Genomic DNA, 23,413 nt, shown 5'->3' with positions numbered 1-23,413 from the left:
TTTGTGTCAGATCACTGCACGTTTCATACTAACCTAAATTTCAAATTTTTACTCAGGCAATCGCGCCTCTGAATACGTAGTATTAACATCCTCTTTGGTTGATAGTTTGCTACAGGAGAGTTAGTCTACTGACCAGCATGCCGAGTGGATGTACATCCGAAAAGCAGTTAGTTGATGTACAGATACTGTGGTAGTGAAAGTAAGAAGCAAAGTATCTGTGTGAGCATTACTTTGTGTTCTTGCATGTATCTTGGAGACGGTCACGTTGGAGCTAGTTGAACTTCTGGCTGTGGTTGTGACTAACAGTAGGGTGCGCTAATTCATACTCTGGGTCTCTTCAAGTACCACACTTTCACATTTTTTTAACAACAATAATAGTATTGAGCGTAGCGAAGCGGAGCTCTCACCGGATGACTCCAATTGATTTCTGTGTTAAATTGTTTCTGGGCCATTTCTGGACCAATTTTAAAAATGTTTGAACTCATAGAAAGCTTTCAAAATTTTCTAGGTTATTGTTGAGACAGAATTTTGAATTTCGACTTGATTCAATTATTATAATTAAAAACAAACAGGATTTACAAATTATTCTAAATTAGCACGTGCTATTTATATTTATTTAAAAATTGAGCCGATTGATCAAATCTCGTTTAATTAGTTATGTTTTTGTACGCAGATTTAGTTTACATAATAAATATTAAGATGGATATATATATATATATAAATATTGATATAAGGATGTGGAACGAAACGAATAAACGAAATGTTGAGTTATAAAAAATTGTTCTTTGAATTGATGTGGTCATATAGTAAGTAGTATTGTAATAGTGTAATACTAATTCATTGTCGCCTATTCACATTTCGGCTAATATTTTAATATCTATACTAACAGATTTTCTAAAATATTTTTTGTATAACCAAATATTTTAGTCTGTGGCCGTGAAGTCGAACAAAAACTCACTCTTGTACAGACGCTCAAAAGGGTTTGAAATTACATGTCTCTCCAATTAGTATAATATTTTCATACGAGGGTGTTTAACAGTAGTTTTTAGTTTTAACAACGAAACAAATAATATCATTCTATATATATATCATCAACTTACACTTGTATAAAATCAATGTTCTAATAAGCATTAATGTATTACAAGAGACTCGATCCTGCAGACATACTGTCCAAACAGTTTTGCGGGACTATGTTAGCTTTTAAGATTCTTTCTGTAAATGATACTTTGATGTTTAATTATTAGTAGTTTACTAATTGTAATGTTATAGTTGTTTTAGCGTTAAGAAGGTAGGAGGTTAATGTAATAATATATATATATAATGTTTTTTTCATCTATCAAGGGTTTCGTCTTTTTAAGAAGATAATGTTTTATGAGTGTCTTGCGCCAATTCTTCTCAGGTCTGAGGCATTCATTTTGGAATGGGTGGTAGTTTTTTGACTTTCAATAAGTGATGTCACATCTTATTTTGAATAAAAATATTTGAATATGAATTTGAATTTACCTTTATAAGTAGATAAATATTGGGCACCAATTTAACACTGGGCTTTTTGGAAGCATTTGGTTACTTAAGGTAATTACTTGATTTATCATGCGTTTACATGAGGATCTCAAATAAAATTAAGTATTGATTTAAAAAGAAAGTCGGATCTACGTAAGTTCGTACAGATTGGGAATGGAACAACCGCCCTCAGGCTATTAAATTATAAATTGTATAATACGATTTTACCTTGTAACAATATTTTTATAAAAAATAAAGAGAAGCCCTTTGAGTTTCTTGTGTCCCTTCTCCTAAGGTTTCAGTTTTTTACTTTTAATATGTCATATTATATCCTATTTTAAATAATAATATTATACGATTTTAATTCAAATTCAAATATTTTTATTCAAAATAGGCTATTGAAAGTCAAAAACTACCACCCATTCCAAAATGAATGCCTCAGACCTGACAAGAATGGGCGCAACAAACTCAGCGGGCTTTTTTTTTTCATCGAAAAAATATGTTCACAAAGTAAAATTGTACGATTAAACTTATTATTTAATAGCCTGAGGGCGGTCACTCCATCCCCAATCTGTGGTATCATTAAGAAAGTCATTTATGCCATAGTAACCTTTACCACAAAATTGCGATTCGGAGCTGTTTGATTTCTAGGTTAAAAGGTGATTTTACAACCAATATATAATAAAAGCGTTATATTCATAATATTTACACTCTCCAAGGCCAAATAACATCTTATAATGACTTACAAAACTGACGCACTGCTATTCTAACATTGACCATTACGATGTAATCTAATTTTACACGAGCTAAATTTAACTTGAAACTCGAATTCTTATTTCCCTCTCAAGAAGCTATTTTATAGTCAGAATTTAATTATGTTGCGACACCATCTCCACCGACGTAACGAGATCAGTGGATACAACACCCCCCTGTCCCCCTCTCCCGTCCAATTCCCCTCTACCCTGCTCTTTTGTCCACATTTAGGGCTATTAGCGTTCCAGCTTCAAATAGTATGATGTCCTTACACATGGAATAGCCGCTGTATATGAAAAAATGAAACATAATTAGTACCAGTAGGAGGCTCCTTTGCACAGGAAGCCAGCTAGATTATGGGTACCACAACGGCGCCTATTTCTGCTGTGAAGCAGTAATATGTAAACATTACTGTGTTACGGTCTGAAGGGCGCCGTAGCTAGTGAAATTACTGAGCAAATGAGACTTAACATCTTATGTCTCAAGGTGACGAGTGCAATTGTAGTGCCGCTCATAATTTTCAGGTTTTTCAAGAATCCTGAGCGGCACCGCATTGTAATGGGTAGGGCATATCAATTACCATCAGCTGAACGTCCTGGGAGTATCATCCCTTATTTTCATAAAAAAAAGTACCTTGCCATCTATATCTTTTCAACATATATTGTTGGGAAGGCTTAAAGCAACCTCCTTGACGGGGACACAACAAAAAATGTCAACTATAAGAGCAAGACGAAGCCTGCCACGGAAATTTTATCAAATAACAAGTTGTTGCGTAGAGACGTCGCTTAGTTGCCTTCTTCACATTTTACTCGAGTAGTGTTGCTAAGATCAGTCTCTCCTGATCCCTGTCTCAAATTTTCACCATTTCACCTTATGTTTCTAATTAGTTTCTTATATGTTCTTTTCTCCAGCTGAATTTTATACGAACAGTAAATTAAAAGAAATATTTGTAGTGACGATTCAAAAGTGTTTAGTATAAGCCTAATCGAATGTAGTTTATTTGAATTAGACTTTGACTAAATTAAGATTCTCACCATTTATCTGTTCATAAACGATCCACAGTGAAGAAGTAATTTTTTTTCACATACACTGTGGAATAAGCTTCCTTGCGCGAATTGCGAACGGAATTAAAAAATACTACTCCAAAACAATAGATATAATATGTACTAAAAAGTATAAAAATAATTACGTATTTTATATAATCAAATTAAATTATTTTTGAAATCGATGTCCTCCCCGGCCCCGCTCTCCCCTCTCGCCTTCTCACGTCACGTGCGACTCAAGCACATCTCACCTAAAACTATGTATGTTACAAACCTATCTGCCTGACATCGACTACACGGGAACCACCGGCTTTCAAATAAAAAAAGAATTATCAAAATCGGTTCACCCAGTCGAAATATACTGACATACTGACGAATTGAGCACCTCCTCCTTTTTTGAAGTCCGTTCTTAAAAGATAGCAACGGTTTCTTCTATTGTTGAAAGAGTGTGTAATCATTTTCCATCAGGAGGCCTCATACGATTGTATATCCTACTCTTCTATAAAAAAAATCCCATCAATCTTTTCATTTCAGACCATTAACTGGGCAGATGGATGAGTGGACTTCGAGACGCATGGGCTTTATGGACACTGCTCTCCAATCCTCCTTTGCACAGGATGCCAGCTAGATTATTGGTACCACAACGGTGCCTATTTATGCCGTGAAGCAGTAATGTGTAAGCATTATTGTGTTTCGGTCTGAAAGCTAGGCTAGAGCTAGTTAAATTACTAGGCAAACGAGACTTAACATCATATGTCTGGAGGAGACGAGCGCAATTGTAGGTAGTGCCGATCAGAATTTTGGGATTTCCAAGAATCCTGAGCGTGGCACTACATTGTAATGGGCAGGACGTATCAATTACCATCAGCTGAACGTCCTGCTGAAAAAAAATCACAAGTGGTCGGAAGTCCAAGAGAAGAGATTCAGCAGATGCATTAAAGATGATGAATATTGACGTTATTCAATTTATCCATTCTCGCTGCATCAGATAAATATAAAATAAAGAATGTAGATGATACTCACTCTACAGCGTTCATCTTGAAAAGAGAATTAATTTACATCGGGACAATAGAATAGAACTGAAATACAGTTGCGAGTGCTCTAGCGGGCGATGTATTAACAAAGATAGTTACAATAAAACTACCCGCTGCATAATATTCACAAAAGAAATGTAATTCCATCAGCGATTAAATAAAAACAACCTCGGGATATACTCCGCAAACGAACTCGTTTGAGCAAATTTACAACGTCCGACACGAAAGCGATACGATTTTGTTTTATGAAAGAATAGGACAAACAAGCATGTGGTTCAAAATGGGGTTTAGCTAAGTGATCACTTCTCTGTTGTAAGTACCCATATCGCATCGATTTACCAGTGGGCGGCTCCTTTGCACAGGATGCCGGCTAGATTATGGGTACCACATCGGCGCCTATTTCTGCCGTGAATCAGTAATGTGTAAGCATTTCTGTGTTGAACTGAAGGGCGCCGTAGCTAGTGAAATTACTGGCCAAATGAGACAGAACATCTTATGTCTCAAGATGACGAGCGCACTTGTAGTGCCGTTCAGAAATTTTGGGTGCTTTTCAAAAATCCTGAGGGCCACTGCATTGTAATGGGCAGGGCGTATGAATTACCATCAGCTGAAAGTCCTGTTCGTCTCGTCGCTTATTTTCATAAAAAAAATCGTCCTGGACTCACTGCAAAAGGAAGCTCCTTTCACACTTTGGATAGAAACTTGCATCGTGCTCAAAATGACTCAGATTTATTTCACTTACTATAGTTGTTTCCACATTAATGAGTTCAAGCTCCAAAGGTTGATGCATCCAATATACGATAATATATATTTATACAGTTAATTTATTATTTCTTTTATGAAATACACACACACTTACTCACGACTTGTTCCCGTCGGGGTAGGCAGAGACAATAGAATGCCACATGCTTCTATCCTTACAAACCTCACGCGCCACCTCTACATTAATTACTCTTTTCATACATGCTCGCCGTTTCGGGTGCTTCAGACCTTTCCTTTTCTCAAAACGTTCTCAATTTGGTCAACAAATGTCCTTCGAGGTGTCCCGCGACCGACTTGCCGGCACACACTTGCCTTATATATTTGATAAGTCATTATTTCTTCACTAATTCGCTGCACGTGTCTAAACGATTCCTTTTTCAGTCCTTGTCACGACATCTTCTTTGAGACCACAGCGGGCTCGTATAACCGTATTCGGAATTCTATCAGTTTTACCCCACACATATTACGCAGTGATCGCATCCCAACTGCGTTAAATCTGCTTTTATGCTTCTTCTGCCATACCCAACTCTCACTTTCGTACATTAACGTGGCGTGAAGCACTCCATTATGGACAGCTATTCACGCCTCTTTTGGCACAGTTTGGCCGTTCATAATGGCATACAGTCGCTCGCTCCACTCACACAGTTTCCCACAGTCACTCACCTTTCAAAATCTCCTTCACATCTTCCGTCTTTTGTAAACATGCTACCCAAATTAAAAAATTATGAAATAATTTATATTATTTAAACACAACTCATACATTGGATGCAGAACCTTATAAACTAATTTGTTATGTACGTAATATATATAATAAAGGCATATTGGTTGTGACGATTCAAAAGCGGTTAGTTTTTGCCAAGCTGCCACACCTTTTGTACACATGGACCTAACCTGGTAAAACCTCGAAATACGCTAGATCTTTCAATTTACTGAAAAAATTTGAAAACAAACGATGCGCGACTCGAGCATGCGACCTCTCGCTTTCCGTGCGAGCCCTCTTCCAACTGAGCTAACCGTTCGAGTGATGTAAAGTACATAAATCTTATAAGATTAAATAGCTGACGAAGAGTTCATAAATTTGGATAATGTTGGAAGAGCGCTCGCACTAAACGCGAGAGGTCGCGAATAAAGTTTATTTGACTTTGAACCGAAATTGACCACAATGTCACCGCAGCCCGCCATGTTGATTGTCGCATGGTGTTAAGAGCAGCCGGTTGACGTCATCGTCGCCGGTCCCACAGACGGATCCTTCATTAACGAACACCTCGCTCCTTCTATCCAACAACAGGAGTAGGACGCTTTCACGGTACATTCAATTTCAAAAGTGATCTTCATTAGACATTCATTTACAACTGAAGCAAACATTAATTATTAAGATATGAAACTACAATCCGTATCTAGCATAATGTTTGCTATTTTTTCTATAAAAGCAGTAAATTGAATAATTTGTAATGTTCTAAAGAGATAACCCTCACTTCTGGGATTAATTACACAAATAAAAATTTAAAAAAAAGATGTGTACGATGATGGCTCTCGCGTTTCGTGCGCGTGCTCTACTAACTTTTTCCAAATTTATGAAATTTACGTCAGTTATTTAATCTTATAAGATTTATGAGCTTTACGGCACTCGAACGGTTGGCTCAGTTGGAAGAGCGCTCGCATGGAACGCGAGGGGTAAATTTTGTTTTGAAATTTTATCAATAAATTGAATGATCTAGCGTGTTTCCACATTTTTTCATGTTTGCCAAAAGGTTGTCAGAATTCTGTCGGGGTCAAGTCGAAGCCTCAATTTGACTATCTGAATTTAATCACACATTGATACAACATAGTTTAGAACATTTTCAGTGTGAAAGGAACGTGTTAGAACTGTTGAAAAGTTGAAGTGGTTATTATATGAAACTGCTTCGTTGGTAGATTGTTGCGAATCGGCTTCTATGCGAATGATTGCATTACATTCATTATTTCCATTACATTCTGGTCTTCCTCAGGGTTCATTCTTCAAGTCAAAGTTTCGTCTCCAGAAGCGATTAAACAATAAAAAAATGCACGGTGCTTTCGTTAACCGTATCCTCTCCAAAAAAGCATTTATATTTCGAGCTCATACCGTTGCGTCTGTTCCACGTCAGAACATGTATTTAAAAGTACTCCAAATTTTACGTTTCCATCTTTATTTTTAAAACCGAATAAAAAATTAAATAAAGGTCAAACAATTTAATGTACCATGTTCTAACTGTCATGTAAATAAATGTCGCTCTCAGCCTAACGAGACTCTCTAAGAAAAAATCGATTATATGAAACGTGTAGTGATTGATAAAACATAGGTAACGGCTATAATCTTGTAAAAAAATAGAGATATAATAGAGCCCGAAATCTATTACGTTTTAAGCAACTATTCTATTCGATCAACTTTCAAACTTATTTCAGCCGGATTATATTTCGTCGCCATATTGTAATTATAATTTCAAACTTATGTCAAATAACTGCGTGTCATATATCAAATATAAATTTTTACTTAGGCAGTCCCTTCTTTTATTACGTAGTATTTACATCCTCGAAATTATATTTAAATTCAAACCAGCCAGTATTCCAAACCAAAAATTTCATAATTTTACCTTTAATATAATATAAGACTACCGACCCAGGAGCTGAACTGTAGTTTATTTTCATGATCATCAGTTACTGTTTTAATCATATATAAAAAATAATGTATTACCTGTTAGATTTGACAGTCAACAGCAAGTCAGCATAGAAGCACCATGGGTACCGAAACGGCGTCATTTTCTGTCGTGAAGTAGTGTGTGTAAACATTACTGTGTTTCGGTCTGAAGGGCGCCGTAGCTAGTGAAATTTCTGGGCAAATAAGACTTAACATCTTATGTCTCTAGGTGACGAGCGCAATTGTAGTGCCGTTAAGAATTTTTGGATTTTTCAAGAATCCTAAACGGCACTGCATTGTAATGGGCACGGCGTATCAATTACCATCAGCTGAACGTCCTGCTCGTCTCGTCCCATATTATCATAAAATAAAAAGGTACTTGTACACTGCACGGTACGTACAATACAAATCTAGTAGCCAAAACGTCCTGCAATCTAGTAATTCTAATTCAACTTAATGAAATTCCATTTTAATGTTTCAGTTCTTTATATACCAGGACACGCCCCTCCCCCCTTCGCCCCGAAGGCCCCGCTTTGACGCGCGACTCGCTGTACAATGCAATGCAGCAATATCGTCTCACGTCTGCCGTCACAAGCACAGAGCTCAGCATCCACAGAGTAGCCAGCAATTTTTTTTAGAAAATTAGCCGTTTCCGCCCACTTCACTGGGCGAATTTTAAAATGAAGGGACGTTGGAATTTGAAAAATAATTACCCACCAACCATATAGGATAAATTTCTCATCGATTGGTGGTAGTTTCATGTCGATACAATTAGTGGTTTAGGCGTGAAAGAGCCTCAAACAAACACCATTTTCATTATATATATATAGTAGCTGACACGACAGACGTTGTTCTGTACATTATAAATAAAATTCTGTTGTTTATTAATTTGTCTATAATCTTTTATAACATCAAGAATTATTTTGTATAAAATATGCACCGAGTACTTAGAACTTTCAAACAGTGCGTCAATGAATTCTCTCATAGAAAATATGTCCGTACAAAACAAATATTGGAAATAATAATAGTTATGGGTACCAAATCGAAATAAAAACTACCCTTTCCCTCAAGTTGAACTAAACTGCACTCCATGAAGTAATCCCCATTAGAATGCGTTCATTAGTTTAGGAGTCCATCGCGGACAAACAACGTGACACGTAATTTATATATTTTAAGATATAAATAGATTTTCATTATATATCAGCAGTTTTATTTTCAGAGGTATCACAGGGGTGCTATTGTCCATTCATTGTGCAGCACAATCGTTGGATAGTACTGCATCATGCACGAAGTCAAATTTTTGCCTGATTTTGACTGGAGTTCACCAAACCAGAGATGAAAGCAAATATTCCTTGTAACGCGACCGTATTACGTCTTCTAGAGATACGGAATGGGGGCGATCTTGAAATATTTCCTCGCCCCAATAGTGCACCAATTTGGACACCATAATATGATAGTGGTACGAGCAATTGCTTGGAAACTATCTATTAGGTCCTATACTTACAGAATTAATAATAACTATTGTCAAAAATTTGTGGATATTATGAAAGAGTGAACTAATTTTCATATCGTTTTATAAATTTTTTGTGATCCTTTCTAATTTGCTCGTTAATTTCTATCTATCTGTAAGCCTTTACAAACGAACATAGAATTATATAATTTATTCGATATTCGGTACAATCAAGTTTGATATGAGCAAGGAACTGACAGCTTAGCTTCCTAAACAATCTTTCAAAATGATGTTGACCAAGGCTATTCCGACTTCCTTCCTTAAAAAAAAGCGCGTACACCTTCCTTAAAGGTTGTCAACGTTCCTGTGATTCATCTGGTGTTACAAGAGAATGTGGGCGGCGGTGATCACTTAACACCAGCTGACCCGTACGCTCGTTTGTCCTCCTTTTCCATAAAAAAATTTTCGTAATATGTAATGTAAGTATCTATAAGTCCATTACTCTGTACTTGGCAGCGCTACATCGTGCCTGTGCAGGTTTCATTTTCTTTTCATCAAGGTATCTTCACGCTTCGAGAGTGACGTCTCCGCGAAACCACCGCCCGTACCCTTCCCCACATTCTTCCCTGTGTTCCCAATGTCCTTAATTTTTAATGTATTTAAAAATAGTTAGAATAATGATAATCTTTAAGAAATAAGATTACATAAACTAAATAAGTATCTATTATTACACAGATATACACATTAAGCGCTTCCAATATTTCATAAATGGAATTTGTCAATTGTAGGTTACTATTGGCCGTTTTCAATAACGTATCTCTAGTTACGGATATGGTGCTGTCACAATGACAAGATCTTATCTATCAAATCAAATCAAATCAAAATCACTTTATTCATGTAGGTCACGGAAATGACACTTATGAATTTCAAAAAATTATTTTTCTTATTAAATCTACCGCTACTTCGTAAAGGGTTGAGCTTATGAGAAGAAGTAGCAAGAAACTCATTGCCACTATTTTATATCAAGATTTACATTTCCATCGATTTAAAAATCATTTCAATTACAATATAATATGTAAAATGATGCAACAAACACACTCAAATGTCAAATAGTCAATGCCTCACACGAATAAGTCAAAAAAGTAAATGTAAATTAATACAAAAGTTATTGAGTACAGTAGCTGCATCATCCACACACACTGTAAATAAATAAAGGTATTCTGTGTCCATAGTTATGTCCAATAGAGTCTCATAGTCCAATGCTTTATGTCGATAGGTTATTGAAAACAGCCGTATATCAAGATGACAGCCTTAAAAACTATTGATTTTGAGATGTGAGACTCAGATTAAAATGAAAATTATAACAAAATGTGTAGTACCAGTATCCAGTTACATGTTTTCTAGCGCCTGTCACACGGACCTGCATAAAGATGTAGACACATCTATCTTGTAGTCAGGCACTAAGCCAAATTAACCCGATACTATACCGAAGATATCCCAGACTTAAGCCTGTACGAGATTAGTATGTTAGTGATGGAATTGCTGCTCAGAATATTTGGGTTTTTCAAGAATCCTCGCAAGCGGTAATACAATCACCACCAACTGAACGTCCTGCTCGTCTCGTCCCTTATTATTGTAAAAAAAAAACTTGGACAAACAATCCAGTTAGGGAGGTCCAATTTCGGGAAAAAAGTCACTCGTCGAATCCAACTGAGATGGGCAGTGTTCGGGAAGAACCGTAAAATCTTCTCATCTCAAATACCACAGTGTCAGAAGACGTAGGTTTTAATTTTTTTTATTTTCAAATTTGATATGCTCGTAGCTTCTGTGCGAGATCGAATCAAAAATGAGAACCAAAGTCACAATAGTTCCAGGGCTATTATTGGTCAGTATACCACCAAAAACAATAAAGGTAATTTAAAAATTCAAGAGATATTTAATTCATAATAATATGATAATTTTACTCAGCATAATGATTTTGAATGCTAAAAATTTGAATTTGAAGTGACTCCGTCTACCATCATGTAGACGCAGGTCTACAATCATGTAGACCATCAGGCAGACGTATAACATGTAACAGCACAGCATTCACCAGTAGGAAGTTCCTTTGCACCGGGTGTCGGCTAGATTATTGGTACCACAACGGCGCCTATTTCTGTCGTGAAGCAGTAATGTATAAGCATTATTGTGTTTCAGTCTGAAGGCCCCCGTAGCTAGTGAAATTACTGAAAAACTTAACATCTTATGTCTCAAGGTGACGAGCGCAGTTATAGTGCCGCTCAAAATTTTTGGTTTTTCCGTAATATCGTTAATAATCGTTCTTATTTTCTTAAAAAAACAGCAATTAAATTTGATAAAATTAAAAATTTTAGAATCGTTATTGCGGTTACAAAAATGGTACAAACTTTATGTGTGTGTGTGTGTGTGTGTTATGTTTGTTTACTATAGTGTTCAGTACGAAAACATCTTGGCTTAAAATATATAACTTTTAAATAGGCTCCCTGTGATCCTTCCAAAAATTAAGAATTTAGTTATTGTGGCACCGCCGCAGACACGAATTAAATACATTAAAATTACCAGTACCAGAGAAGTAAAGGCTTAGTAATAATATGCCTATTTACATTGTTTTGGCCTAGGTTTGTACAATAAATAATTAATGATATTGTCACAGAAAAGCAGGAGTCGATAAGTTACAATAATAGTTTATTGTAGTAAAAAAAACAATTGAATAAGTCAATTGAGTCGAGTCATCTGTCAATTAAGTCAACTGTCAAGTTAACTTCTCGAAACCTCATCGAAACTTCATTATTTTTTTTATTTTTGTAACTCTCAGTATTCAGTATTCATTATAAAAAAAAAAAACAAATAATACCTATAAATACCAAATAAAATAAATACCCTTGTGCTAACGATGATAAACGATGACATGTAATAATCTTAAGAATAGATTAACAACATGGCTAACAAAAAATTGTTTTTATTCAATAAATAACTATTTAAATTTAAGGAAAATTGACATATAAAATTTGATATGAATATAACTGTTTTATTAGAATTATAATTGTATTGCTTAGTTTATAATACTTATTGGTTAGGCTAAATTATATATATTTGAATGCCTTGTAGGTAGAATAAGAGAAACATAATCTAAAAAAAATAGAACCGATTGTAAAACTGACCTTATTGAAATGCAAATAAAGATTATTATTATTAAAATAGTATCATCATTTTGGTTACCGGTCGGTAATTACATCAAAGTTGGTTCTCGTAGCAAAACTCGTAGCCGAGTAGACCGTAGCACTGGCTCGAGGCTCAACTTACTCGCTACTCACACAACTTGTAGCCCGCGATAGCGAGTCTCGATCTCCGACTACGGCTTAGTTCTCCACAAGCCGCGGTCGAGGGTGCACGTACCCACCGCCGAGATGTGCTCACATAAAGTGTACGTCGAATCCGCACTTCAAAGTTCAAAACTATTACAGTTCCATTGAGATGTCTGTATGTTTATCTAATTGAACAACTTTGATTTTAAGAGTGTATTGATAATTCTACTTAGAAGTTTATTGTTTAACTTAGTGATGTAGGGTTTTACTACAAAGATTTATTACCTGTGAAGCTGTTAAATCTATGTTATTTGTTTTAAAATTTTGACTGTTGTGTTATGGATAACTTATTTAGATATTCGTATATTTCCAATCTTAAAATCTTAAGATTTTATAGACAATAGTACTATAACGAGTGATATTCATCTTCGTCAAGATCATATTTATTACTTTATTAATTGAGCAGAATAATAAAACTGGATATAAGTATATTCTTCGTAAACCGGATTAAGCCGGTTCACATTAATGTGAGCGTCAGTAACCAGGCAACCGTGTACTTCGAGGAACTGGAGCCTTGGAAACCTCTCAAGTGAGTAGATTACTTAACTACAAGTGCTACACAATTTAACTTACCGAAAATGTTCAAGCTATCACCCCAACTCCACTTCACAATATAATTTTAAAAATATAACAAATATATCTTATATTTAATTAGATAATTTATAGATTAAAAAACCATTTACATATAAAATAGGTAATTATATAGTATTTTCTTTGATTAACGCGAGTTTTAATAAACATTTAATAAAACACTTTTAAAGGATTTAAACGCGTATAATTGTAACTATGTTTTCACTTTAGATTTTTGCGTAATAATTACATTTTTATTATTATTATTAATGATCAAAGAGCAATGGAAAGAAGCTTATTAAAAATAAGGAAGATAGACAAAGTAAGAAGCGCCAGGATAAGACAGAAAACCAAGATCACCGATGCACTCACACATGCACTGGCACTTAAATGGAAATGGGCTGGACTTATTGCACGGTATACCGACAGGAGGTGGACTAGAGAAATTTCACGTTGGAAGGGGCCAACATCAGGAAAACGAAATGTAGGAAGACTAATAAAACGGTGGGCTGATGACATAGCACAATCAGCAGGAAAAGATTGGATGCAGAAAGCACTTGACAGAAAGTTGTGGATGAAGTTGGAGGAGGCCTTTACCCAATCTGGGATCCATATCTAAAAATTTAACTAAATAACAATTATACTAAAAACCAATAACTAACAATATTGTATATGTACACTTTTTTTAGAGATATGGATTAAATGGCTTTATTATTATTATTATTATTAATTTAAGAAACGTTGGATAAACTAAACTAATAATAAAAATGTTACCTTTACGCAAAAATTAAATGTAAAAACATAGTTTAAATTACTCGCGTTTCAATCCTTTAAAAGTATTTATTTAAATAGATAATATTAAGTAATAGATAACTAAAATCCCGAAATGAATATTATTTACTTATTGGAATCAAATTCATCATATTGTTATTTTTTTGTTCCATCTTTGGATCATGATCGCTTAAATTAGTTTCCTACACTTCGAACATAAATCATATGATAAATGATGATATGATAATATTATTAATACTGACAATGTATGCGTTTATAATATTTGTTCAGTAAAATCCGATAATAACAATTATAATTCAATGTTTTGAGTGAGAATAAAAATATTCAAAAATCGCTACAAATAAAAAAAATTGTACTGTTTAAAATAAAGTCCATGTTCTTAAATTTTTTAACAACCAATGGGCAAGTGAGACTTAACATCTTATATCTCAAGGTGACGAGCGCAATTGTAGTGCCACTCAGAATTTTTGGTGTGTTTCAAGAATGCTGAGCGGCACTGCATTGTAATGGGCATGGCGTATCAATTACCATCAGCTGAACGTCCTGCTCGTCTCGTCCCTTATTTTCATAAAAATAAAACTTTATATCGCTATGAGAGAAACTATTCATACTTTAAATACGTAACAGGAGTTACGTATATTTAGAAAGGATTCTAAAGCGTCTGTTTTAATAAAAATTTGAATCTAATATATAAAATTCTCGTGACATGGTGTTAAACTTTGAATTCCTCCGAAACGGCTTGACCGATTCTCATGACATTTTGAGTGCATATTGGGTAGGTCTGAGAATTGGACAACATTTATTTTTCATCAAATGTTAAGGGTGGTCCACACGATATTTTTTTTTTTAAATTTATGAGTCAGCATTAAAAAATACATACAACTTCAAATTTTGACCCATCTACGATCAACAGCTACTTTTGTATCGCGATTTTAATATCGGCAATACAACGTTTGCAGGGTGAGCTAGTAATATAATAAATTTTTAGTTTTAAAAATAGCACCAAGGTGTATGTCAGTATTTTTCTAACTTTCCAGGTACTAAGAAACTAATTAATACAATAAAGTCATTTGTCCTTGATATTTGTGCAGATTTTCAAGTAAATTGGAAGTCTTAAAGTGAGTAAAAATCACGTTTAAAGATTACAATTACAAACATAAATACAGGCGAAGAAATCGTATAAAAACACGCTTTAATAGACAACAAAAAAAGAGAAAACCCTACGATTTTTACAGTAAAACAGGTTTTTTGTTAAGTATAGTGTAACCCAAATGAAACTTATTGAAAATTGCACGATTACTGAAAATATCTATATGAGTAAAGTACTCATTATAATTTTCAAGGTCTCTAAATAACGGTACGGAAACCAGTGTTTGTGGAGCATCTATTATTTGCAAATATTTCTTTTTTACAGCACGCACATGTGTGTGAACCGGCACTAAATAGCGTATTTTAATAATAAGATCAATATAATCGTAGCGATTATAACACCTTAAAGGCCGGCAACGCATTTCTTGACACACCTGTTGTTGCGGATGTCCATGGGCGGTTGCCTCACCTCTCTCCATCCCGTGAGCCTCTTGCCCGTTTGCCTCTCTCATATAAAAAAAAAAAAAAAAAAAAACTTCAAGATAACATCTTCAAGATTTTAGATCTACCATAAGATATGTGACTGTTATGGCATTTATACTGCATGCATTTTAAAAAAAAATCTGTATACGTTCGATACTATGAAATTATCAAGGAGTATAAGTATAAATGATCAAAAAAGGTACATAAAGTTGAAATGTCCAAATAAAGCAGCTACTAAATGCATACATATTTTGTATATATCAAAATCACATCATTTTACAAATCATTTCAATTTTTTATGGAAAAGGAGGACAAACGAGCGTACGGGTCACCTGGTGTTAAGTGATCACCGCTGTTCACATTCTCTTGCAACATCAGAGAAATCACAGGAGCGTTGCCGGCCTTGAAGGAAGGTGTACGCGCTTTTTTTGAAGGTACCCATGTCGTATCGTCCCGGGAACACCGCACAAGGAAGTTCATTACATAGCTTTGTAGTACGTGGAAAAAAGCTCCTTGAAAACCGCACTGTGGAGGACCGCCACACATCCAGATGGTGGGGATGATATCCTAACTTGTGGCGTGTCGTGCGAAGATCGAATTCGGCGTCAGGAATCAGGTGAAACAGCTCTTCGGAACACTCCCCATGATAAATGCGGTACAGAATACACAATGTCTCTACGGAACGCCATATTACAATATATTATGCAAAAAAAAATACGCAAACGTCAAATAGTCAATATCTTACACGTGTAATTCCAAAAAGTAATTATAAATTTATACAAAACAAAAGTTATTGTATATAAATAATGGTATTATGCGAGTATTTTATAAGCGATTGTAAAAAACTAACTTTTAAGAATCTGAACATTAACATTACCTAACTACATTACTTTATGTTCACACCAATCTTATACAAGAAAATTTTTGTCCGTTTTTGTTCTGGCTAATCTCCAAAACGTCTGAACGGATTCAGATAAGTCATGCTTTACTAATGCCACTTTGATTTCCTATGAAAATATTACTTTTTAGGGCAACACAACAACACAATTGAGTATTTTACTCAAATCAAAATATTGATGGTATATTGCTATGGGGCAACGCTGCCGATATTAATACAATCTTAGTGCTGCAGAAGAGGGCACCTATTTCTACCGTGAAGCAGTAATGTGTCGGCATTACTGTATTTCGGTCTTAAGGGCGCCGTTGCTAGTGAAATTATTGGGCAAATGAGATTTAACATCTTATGTCTCAAGGTGACAAGCGCAGTTGTAGTGCTCCTCAGAAGTTTTTATTTCTGCCGTGAAGCAGTAATGTGTAAACATTATTATGTTTCGGTCTGAAGGGCGCCGTAGCTAGTGAAATAACCGGGCAAATAATACTTACTATTGTGTCTCAAGGTGACGAGCACATATGTAGTGCCAGACAGAAATTTTGGGTTTTTCAAGAATCCTGAGATACAAAATAAAAATTTCTTTGTTTGATTTAAATTTTATTTTCAGTACGCATCATGATTTTAATGTTAGTTTATATCGATTATCCGTAGTGCGAAAATGCGGAAAAGAACCTTTAAACATTTGTTATGTTCTTAAACTAAATTTGAAAACAGTAAGGTATTTATTTCTTGACACATCTAATATATCTTTACAAGTGGGAGACTCCTTTGCACAGGATGCTGGCTATATTATGGGTACAACAGCGCCTATTTCTGCCGTGAAGCAGGAATGTGTATAAGCATTATAATGTTTCGGTCTGAAGGGCGCCGTAGCTAGTGAAATTAGTGGTCAAATGAGGCTTAACATCTAATGTCTCAAGGTGACGAGCACAATTGTAGTGCCACTCAGAGTTTTTGGATTTTTCAAGAATCCTGAGCGGCACTGCATTGTAATGGGCATGGCGTATTAATTACCATCAGCTGAACCTTGTTTTCATAAAAAAATCTAAGCGAGTCCATAATCTATAAACAGATGTCAAAAGATTGTAGTTTAGTTGCAAACATTTGAAATAATAAATTTTTCGTGCAGGTAACATCTTACATCTTACCCTGAGTACCGAGTGCAGTCGTCATGCTCGCAGCATCAGCAATTATGGTCGCCATCGTGTCCCTTATCAGCGGTGAGTTTATCAAAACGAGTACAGTGCTTTTGGCGATTTAAAATCCATAAAACAGAATAGTGCAGAGGGACAGTTAAATAACATATTTTAACCACACTTGATACACGATGTGAAGCTACACCAGATGGTCTTTCTATGCTTACGCACGTCCTCGTAGGCATTACATTAACAATAAAAAACTTTCAGGTCTTGGTCTCAGTACGAAAGTAAACCATTAAACCTACATATTATAATAGGCACCTATCAATAATTGTATTTTCATAATAATAATAACCACTTCAAACTGGATCTCACCTTTCAGAGTCTTTAGGAAACTTGAAAAAATTGAATTAAGATCGCAATTATATTTTGTTTTTTTTAAGTTTCTCCGATTTAAGGGCTCCGTAGCCAAATGGGAAAAAACGGAACTCTTATGGATTCGTCATGTCTGTCTGTCTGTTCGTCCGTATGTCACAGCCACTTTTTTCCGAAACTATAAGAACTATACTGTTGAAACATGGTAGACAAAAATAAAAAAGAATTACAATAAATTTTGGGGTTTCTCATACTTAGAACTGAAACTTAAAAATGTTTTTTTGCATCAAACCCATACGTGTGGGGTATCTATAAATAGGTCTTCAAAGATGATATTGAGGTTTCTTTTATCATTTTTTTTTTCTAAACTGAATAGTTTGGAAGTATCCCTCCAATATATGATGTACATTACCATGCAAACTTCCACCGAAAATGCTTTGAACGAGATCTAGTAAGTAGTTTTTTTAATACGTCATAAATGGTAAGCCGTAACTTTGCTGCTACGGTATGCTTCATGGGTGAGTCCAACTTGCACTTTGCCGATTTATCAAAATATCGGTCGAATCAGTGAAGTAGGTGACGAACACAGTTCGAAGTCCCCTCCCCTCCCTTCCCAAGTCTCTCTATTGGATAGCCACGCTAGCGTGGCCGCCGCGTGTACTTGCATTTTCCGTACTCAAACTCTGAAGGTCGGAAGTGCCTTGAAGGACGTTGAAATAATATTATAACGATTGCACAAATAAAATTTGAAAACAAAATTTTATGATCGATGCGGGACTCGAAACCACGACCTCTCGCGTTCCCTGCGAGTGCTCTGCCAACTGAGCTAACCGTTCAGTGACGTATCGTCATAAAATTATCCCAGAAGTGAGGGTTATCACTTTAAAAACATAACAAATACTCGTAATGATTGCAATTGTATTTGAATTTGAAGATATGCTTAAGTGACGTGATCTTAACAGTTATTTGTTACAACTGCTGAACTTTGTAACAGTTACATAGCGAATAACCCGATTTTGATTAATTTAACGAATAATTTTTTCGTTCTATATAACAAGTTAATATATTGGCGCACATTGTACAAATGAACATTCTCGAATGACATAAAGCCAATCCAATTAAACAAGAATTCGGTAGAGTAGGGCTGCGGCAGCCATTATTCCTGTCCCAATCTTCGCTACTAGTAATTTGTTCCGTTTCATTCGAAACGATAAATTTCTTAGTGAATACAATGCAAATGTTACAATAGAACTGGTAGCTTTCGTGAAAGCATAATTAAAAGATGGCATTATCGAATCGATAAAGTTTTAAGGTATTATTATACACAACGTGAAACAAATTAGAAATCTTTTACCATCGCCTTAAGACCAGGACACTCTGAATAGATCGGTAATTTACTAAATTTCATGTGATTCCAGCAAAAGCTACATTAGATCAGTGCTGAAGCCTTTGAAAATGAAAAAAAGTTAAAAAAAATAGAAGAAGTAATGAAAAATATAATAGTAGGATGAAACTTATTGGATGAGGAAGAGAATTTAGCTAAAATGAAAGGAATTTCTTTTCCACTTTTAATTTTTTTTTTTTGTAAAAGTAAAACAAAAACTTTATTTTTTGAAATTTTCAGATAAATTTTGAGGTTATGTGAAAAATGTGACAAAAGTTATAGATCTTTTTATTACCTAAAACTTGTTTTGCCGGAAATCGAGATAAACCGTTTTTTACTCTTTTCCACTTCCCGACCTCAGATCAATTATTCCTACTTACTATTATTCCTTTAATTTTTGTTATAATCTCTTCCATTTCCAATGGGTTTCATCCTACTACTATTATTTTTTTTTGGTTTTTAAATTTATCTACATGCGAGAAACGGGACTCAACATCCAAACTAGGCTGACCGAGCACGTCTGCAATGTGCGAAAAATTTACAACAACATCTGTCGGTGGGAGAATATGCCCTCAATTCGTTACAAACAGCTACGTGATAAATTTATACTTAATAGAAGTAGTTGAGAGATGATGCCAGCTAAACACAGGGGCGTGCATATCATATATGCAATAAGGCAGTGCCTACCTCTTTATGAACCTAAATAAATTTAGTACTAGTGTTATAGTTAATTTACTACCTTTGGTAGGCAGTCTACAGATTGCATATACGAAGCAAGCAGCGTTTCATACAACTTATGTCGTATGGTCGGACTAAAACGCAACTACGACTGGTTAGATCTGCAGTGCTTACCTTGCTAGAAAACTAATGCACGCCCCTGGCTAAACCTTTCCTACCTATTACAAAAAAACCACGTCGTCTTCGAGATCTGCCGTTAGTTTTTCTAGAATTATACTCTACTACCTCCGTTGCAATAATCTAAGGCTCTTATCTAACTTGAGGCGTTGATCTTCATGATCTTCTGACTACAACAGTATATGTCTCAAACTATCATATAGCTCGTATGTATGTATGATAGTTCCCCCTTCCCCATACTTGTTTATCACAAGTGATTGTTTTAAATGTGTAATAGAGTATTATTATCAGTACATATTATGAAACTGTCTGCGTGTCTGTTGGTGATAAACTCAAAAATTACTGCACCGATTTTCATACTGGTTTCAGAAAGGATAGTGCGCTTCTCGAGGAAGATTTTAGAATATGATTTGTTAAGTCTTTTAATACATATTTGAATACTTAAACGATATTTGTTGAAGGTGTCACAAAATAAAACCGTCTCGGAGCTTTAAACAAAAACGCTATCTAACCACTTTGAGCTGATATAACATAATAATGTATGGTGGAACTGTGTATCTTATACAGGTCTACAAAAAAGTCCGTGATGGCATATGTAACATACTATATCCATTTTAATACTTAAAAATATTGACAATTAGTAAACGGTCGTGTAAAAACAACATTAATACTTATCATTTTATTATTATAAATTTAGATATACGTTTTTGTTTCACTTTTAACTCATTAACTTTGATGACACATTTCCGATGGCTACATTTTTTTTCTATTGACAGAACAGCGTCGGTCTGCTAGTATAATCTAAAATTATTTATCTAGAGTACAAAAGAATCAATATAGAGGAACAATACAAGATAAGGCAACAGAAATATCAGTTAAGAAGCAATTCAACAACTCAAAGTGAATATTTTTGCTAGAGATCAAAGTTTTTCAAGCTTACTAGTTAGTAGTTGGAGCTGTAAGTGGCTAGAAGTTTGTTGTTTTTTTGCGGGCTGATTCTGTTAAGCTTAGTCGTGAGATAATTTACTTAATAATAAGCACTTTTTATTATTGTTATTCTCAAACCTAAATTTTAGCAATTATTTTTTAAATTATTATTTCACGTTTTTATTTTTCTTTTTAAACTAAACTTTTAAGTTATTAACAGCCACCGCGATTCTTATATGAAGACACCAACTACTCTCAACTCGACTCAAGCGCCAAGCGCCTCGGACAAAAATTAGACGCGCGTGTCAAGTCGTTCCGAAGTCATGACATGACATTTTGGCTCGGGTTACATTACGACTTATTTCTCTTTAAGTGAATTAATTATACAAAATAAAATTGTAACCAGTCGAGTCGAATATACCAGAATTTGCGATCTATGTGTACTCGAAAGACTCAGTTGGAAAAAGCGCTCGGACGGTATTAGGATAAGTATTTTCTTTGAATAACGCCAGTGTTACACATTTAAATTTTAAAGGATTTAAACGCGTATAATTGTAACTGTGTTTTAACATTAGATTTTTGCGCCCAAACAAAGGGAACGGGCTACCCTCCGGGATAACGACGGGAGGGAGGTGGTGAATGCTCATGCATGCCAACGCAGCCTAAGTCTGCGTTGGTTATGTGGGACTCACGTAAAACCTAGGTGTTTACCCACTAAACACCACCTGAGGTTGGCTTTGCGCAAGTGCCCTCTAAGCCTTCATCAAAGGCGACCGTCCTTTGGGGAGAGAGTGGCGCAAGCGGCACTCCCTGTGGAGTATCCGCTGAGATAACAGTTAAAATTACACGGGTATTCCGATTTGTTAACGTAACCTGTCTGTGGTCAGGGTGCGAGGCAGCGTCGTCTTCGGATGCGACTCGGCTCGGGCCCGTGTTTACGTCTGAACCGGGCGGGCTATTGCGGTTCCCGGCGACAGCGGGAGCGCGGGTTTGGTGCGCGGCGAGGGGGCCGGGGGACACGCCCCTCGCCGTCACCTGGCTCACCGACGACAACATTCCGCTCACTGACTTGCCCGGACTCAGGTGAGCTCATCAATGCGAATTGCGTATTGCCATTTGAAATAAACATGTGCTATCAGTTAGTAATAGTTATTTATGCAACTGATGTGTAATATTATTATCACATGAGTGTTTAATACCTAATTTTCAACAGTTGCATACAAGACTTTATTTACGACGTAATTTGAATCCTCTATAAAAGATTCTGAAACAGTTAGCTTACTGCTAACATTAAAAAAGCGAATCCTGGGAACCATAACATTATCCAAACGAGTGTTGTAATGTTGTACTGAATTTCATTACAACACTCATTTGGATGATGTTATGGTTATTAGGACTTTATGTGTTATAATGTTTGCAATAAGCTAACTGTTTCAGAATCTTCAATAGAGGATTTAAAGCATGGGTGTAGATAAATAAACTAACAAAAACAGACCATCTATTCTATTTACATGCCGTAGAAATGTATGCCATAGTTATACAAGCTAAATCATCTTACAATCAACTAAGACATTCAATTTTTATTTCCTATAACTAACAACCAAATTTGAACAGAATCATGAGGGGTGCTTTAAGTTATCAAGTCTCGGGATTTGTTTGGAATCGTTCGCTCTGCCACTCAATGTATCCGACACCCACACTGCTTAATAGTTCATCTCATAATATGTGTGATTGAATTAACAGGCGAGTGTTCTCAAACGGGACTGTTGAGTTCCTGCCCTCAGCGATACACAGAGCGGGTGTCGACGCCTCCAGTACGATACGATGCCGCGCCTCGAACGCGCATGGTACGATCCTCTCACGGGACGTTCACGTGATACCAGGTATGAATATATTCAAATTTAAATATTTTTATTCAAAATAGGATGTGACATCACTTATTGAAAGTCAAAAACTACTTACTACCCATTCCAAATCGAATGCCTCAGACTTGAGAATAATGGGCGCAACAAACTCAGCGGGCTTTTTTTTCATCGAAAAAATATGTTTACAAAGTAATATTGTACAATTAAACTTTATTATTTAATAGCCTGAGGGCGGTCGCTCCATTTCTAATCTGTGATATCATTAAAAAAGTCATTTATGTTATAGTAACCTCTACCACACAAACGTTTTTAATAATTCTTTTGAATAACGTAATACTTTTGTTTTGAACATTTTCTGCGATCTCTTTGTAAAAGCATGTACATCGCTCCACAAAAGACTTACTAACTCGACTCAGCCGAGTAGTAGGCATTATAAGTTTATGTCTGTTCCTGGTTTTAAC

At 35.4% G+C, this 23,413-nt stretch overlaps 1 protein-coding gene across 1 annotated transcript in view; it reads left to right on the top strand.

Moving 5' to 3' along the window:
- The first annotated feature begins 12,618 nt into the window (after positions 1-12,618).
- The window catches only part of LOC126968687 (cell adhesion molecule Dscam2-like), a 41,599-nt gene continuing 30,804 nt past the window's right edge, over positions 12,619-23,413 (top strand). Inside the window, exons 1-4 of the mRNA XM_050813739.1 lie at positions 12,619-13,110; positions 17,537-17,627; positions 21,975-22,170; positions 22,831-22,970. Of these exons, the coding sequence (XP_050669696.1) occupies positions 17,579-17,627; positions 21,975-22,170; positions 22,831-22,970 (385 nt within the window). The 5' untranslated portion in view covers positions 12,619-13,110; positions 17,537-17,578. The remainder of the gene's footprint in view (positions 13,111-17,536; positions 17,628-21,974; positions 22,171-22,830; positions 22,971-23,413) is intronic.

Source organism: Leptidea sinapis, chromosome 16, assembly GCF_905404315.1.
Source record: "Leptidea sinapis chromosome 16, ilLepSina1.1, whole genome shotgun sequence".
NCBI lineage: Eukaryota > Metazoa > Arthropoda > Insecta > Lepidoptera > Pieridae > Leptidea > Leptidea sinapis.
The sequence above is the reverse complement of the archived record's forward strand: the minus strand, read 5'-3'. Positions and strand labels throughout refer to the sequence as shown.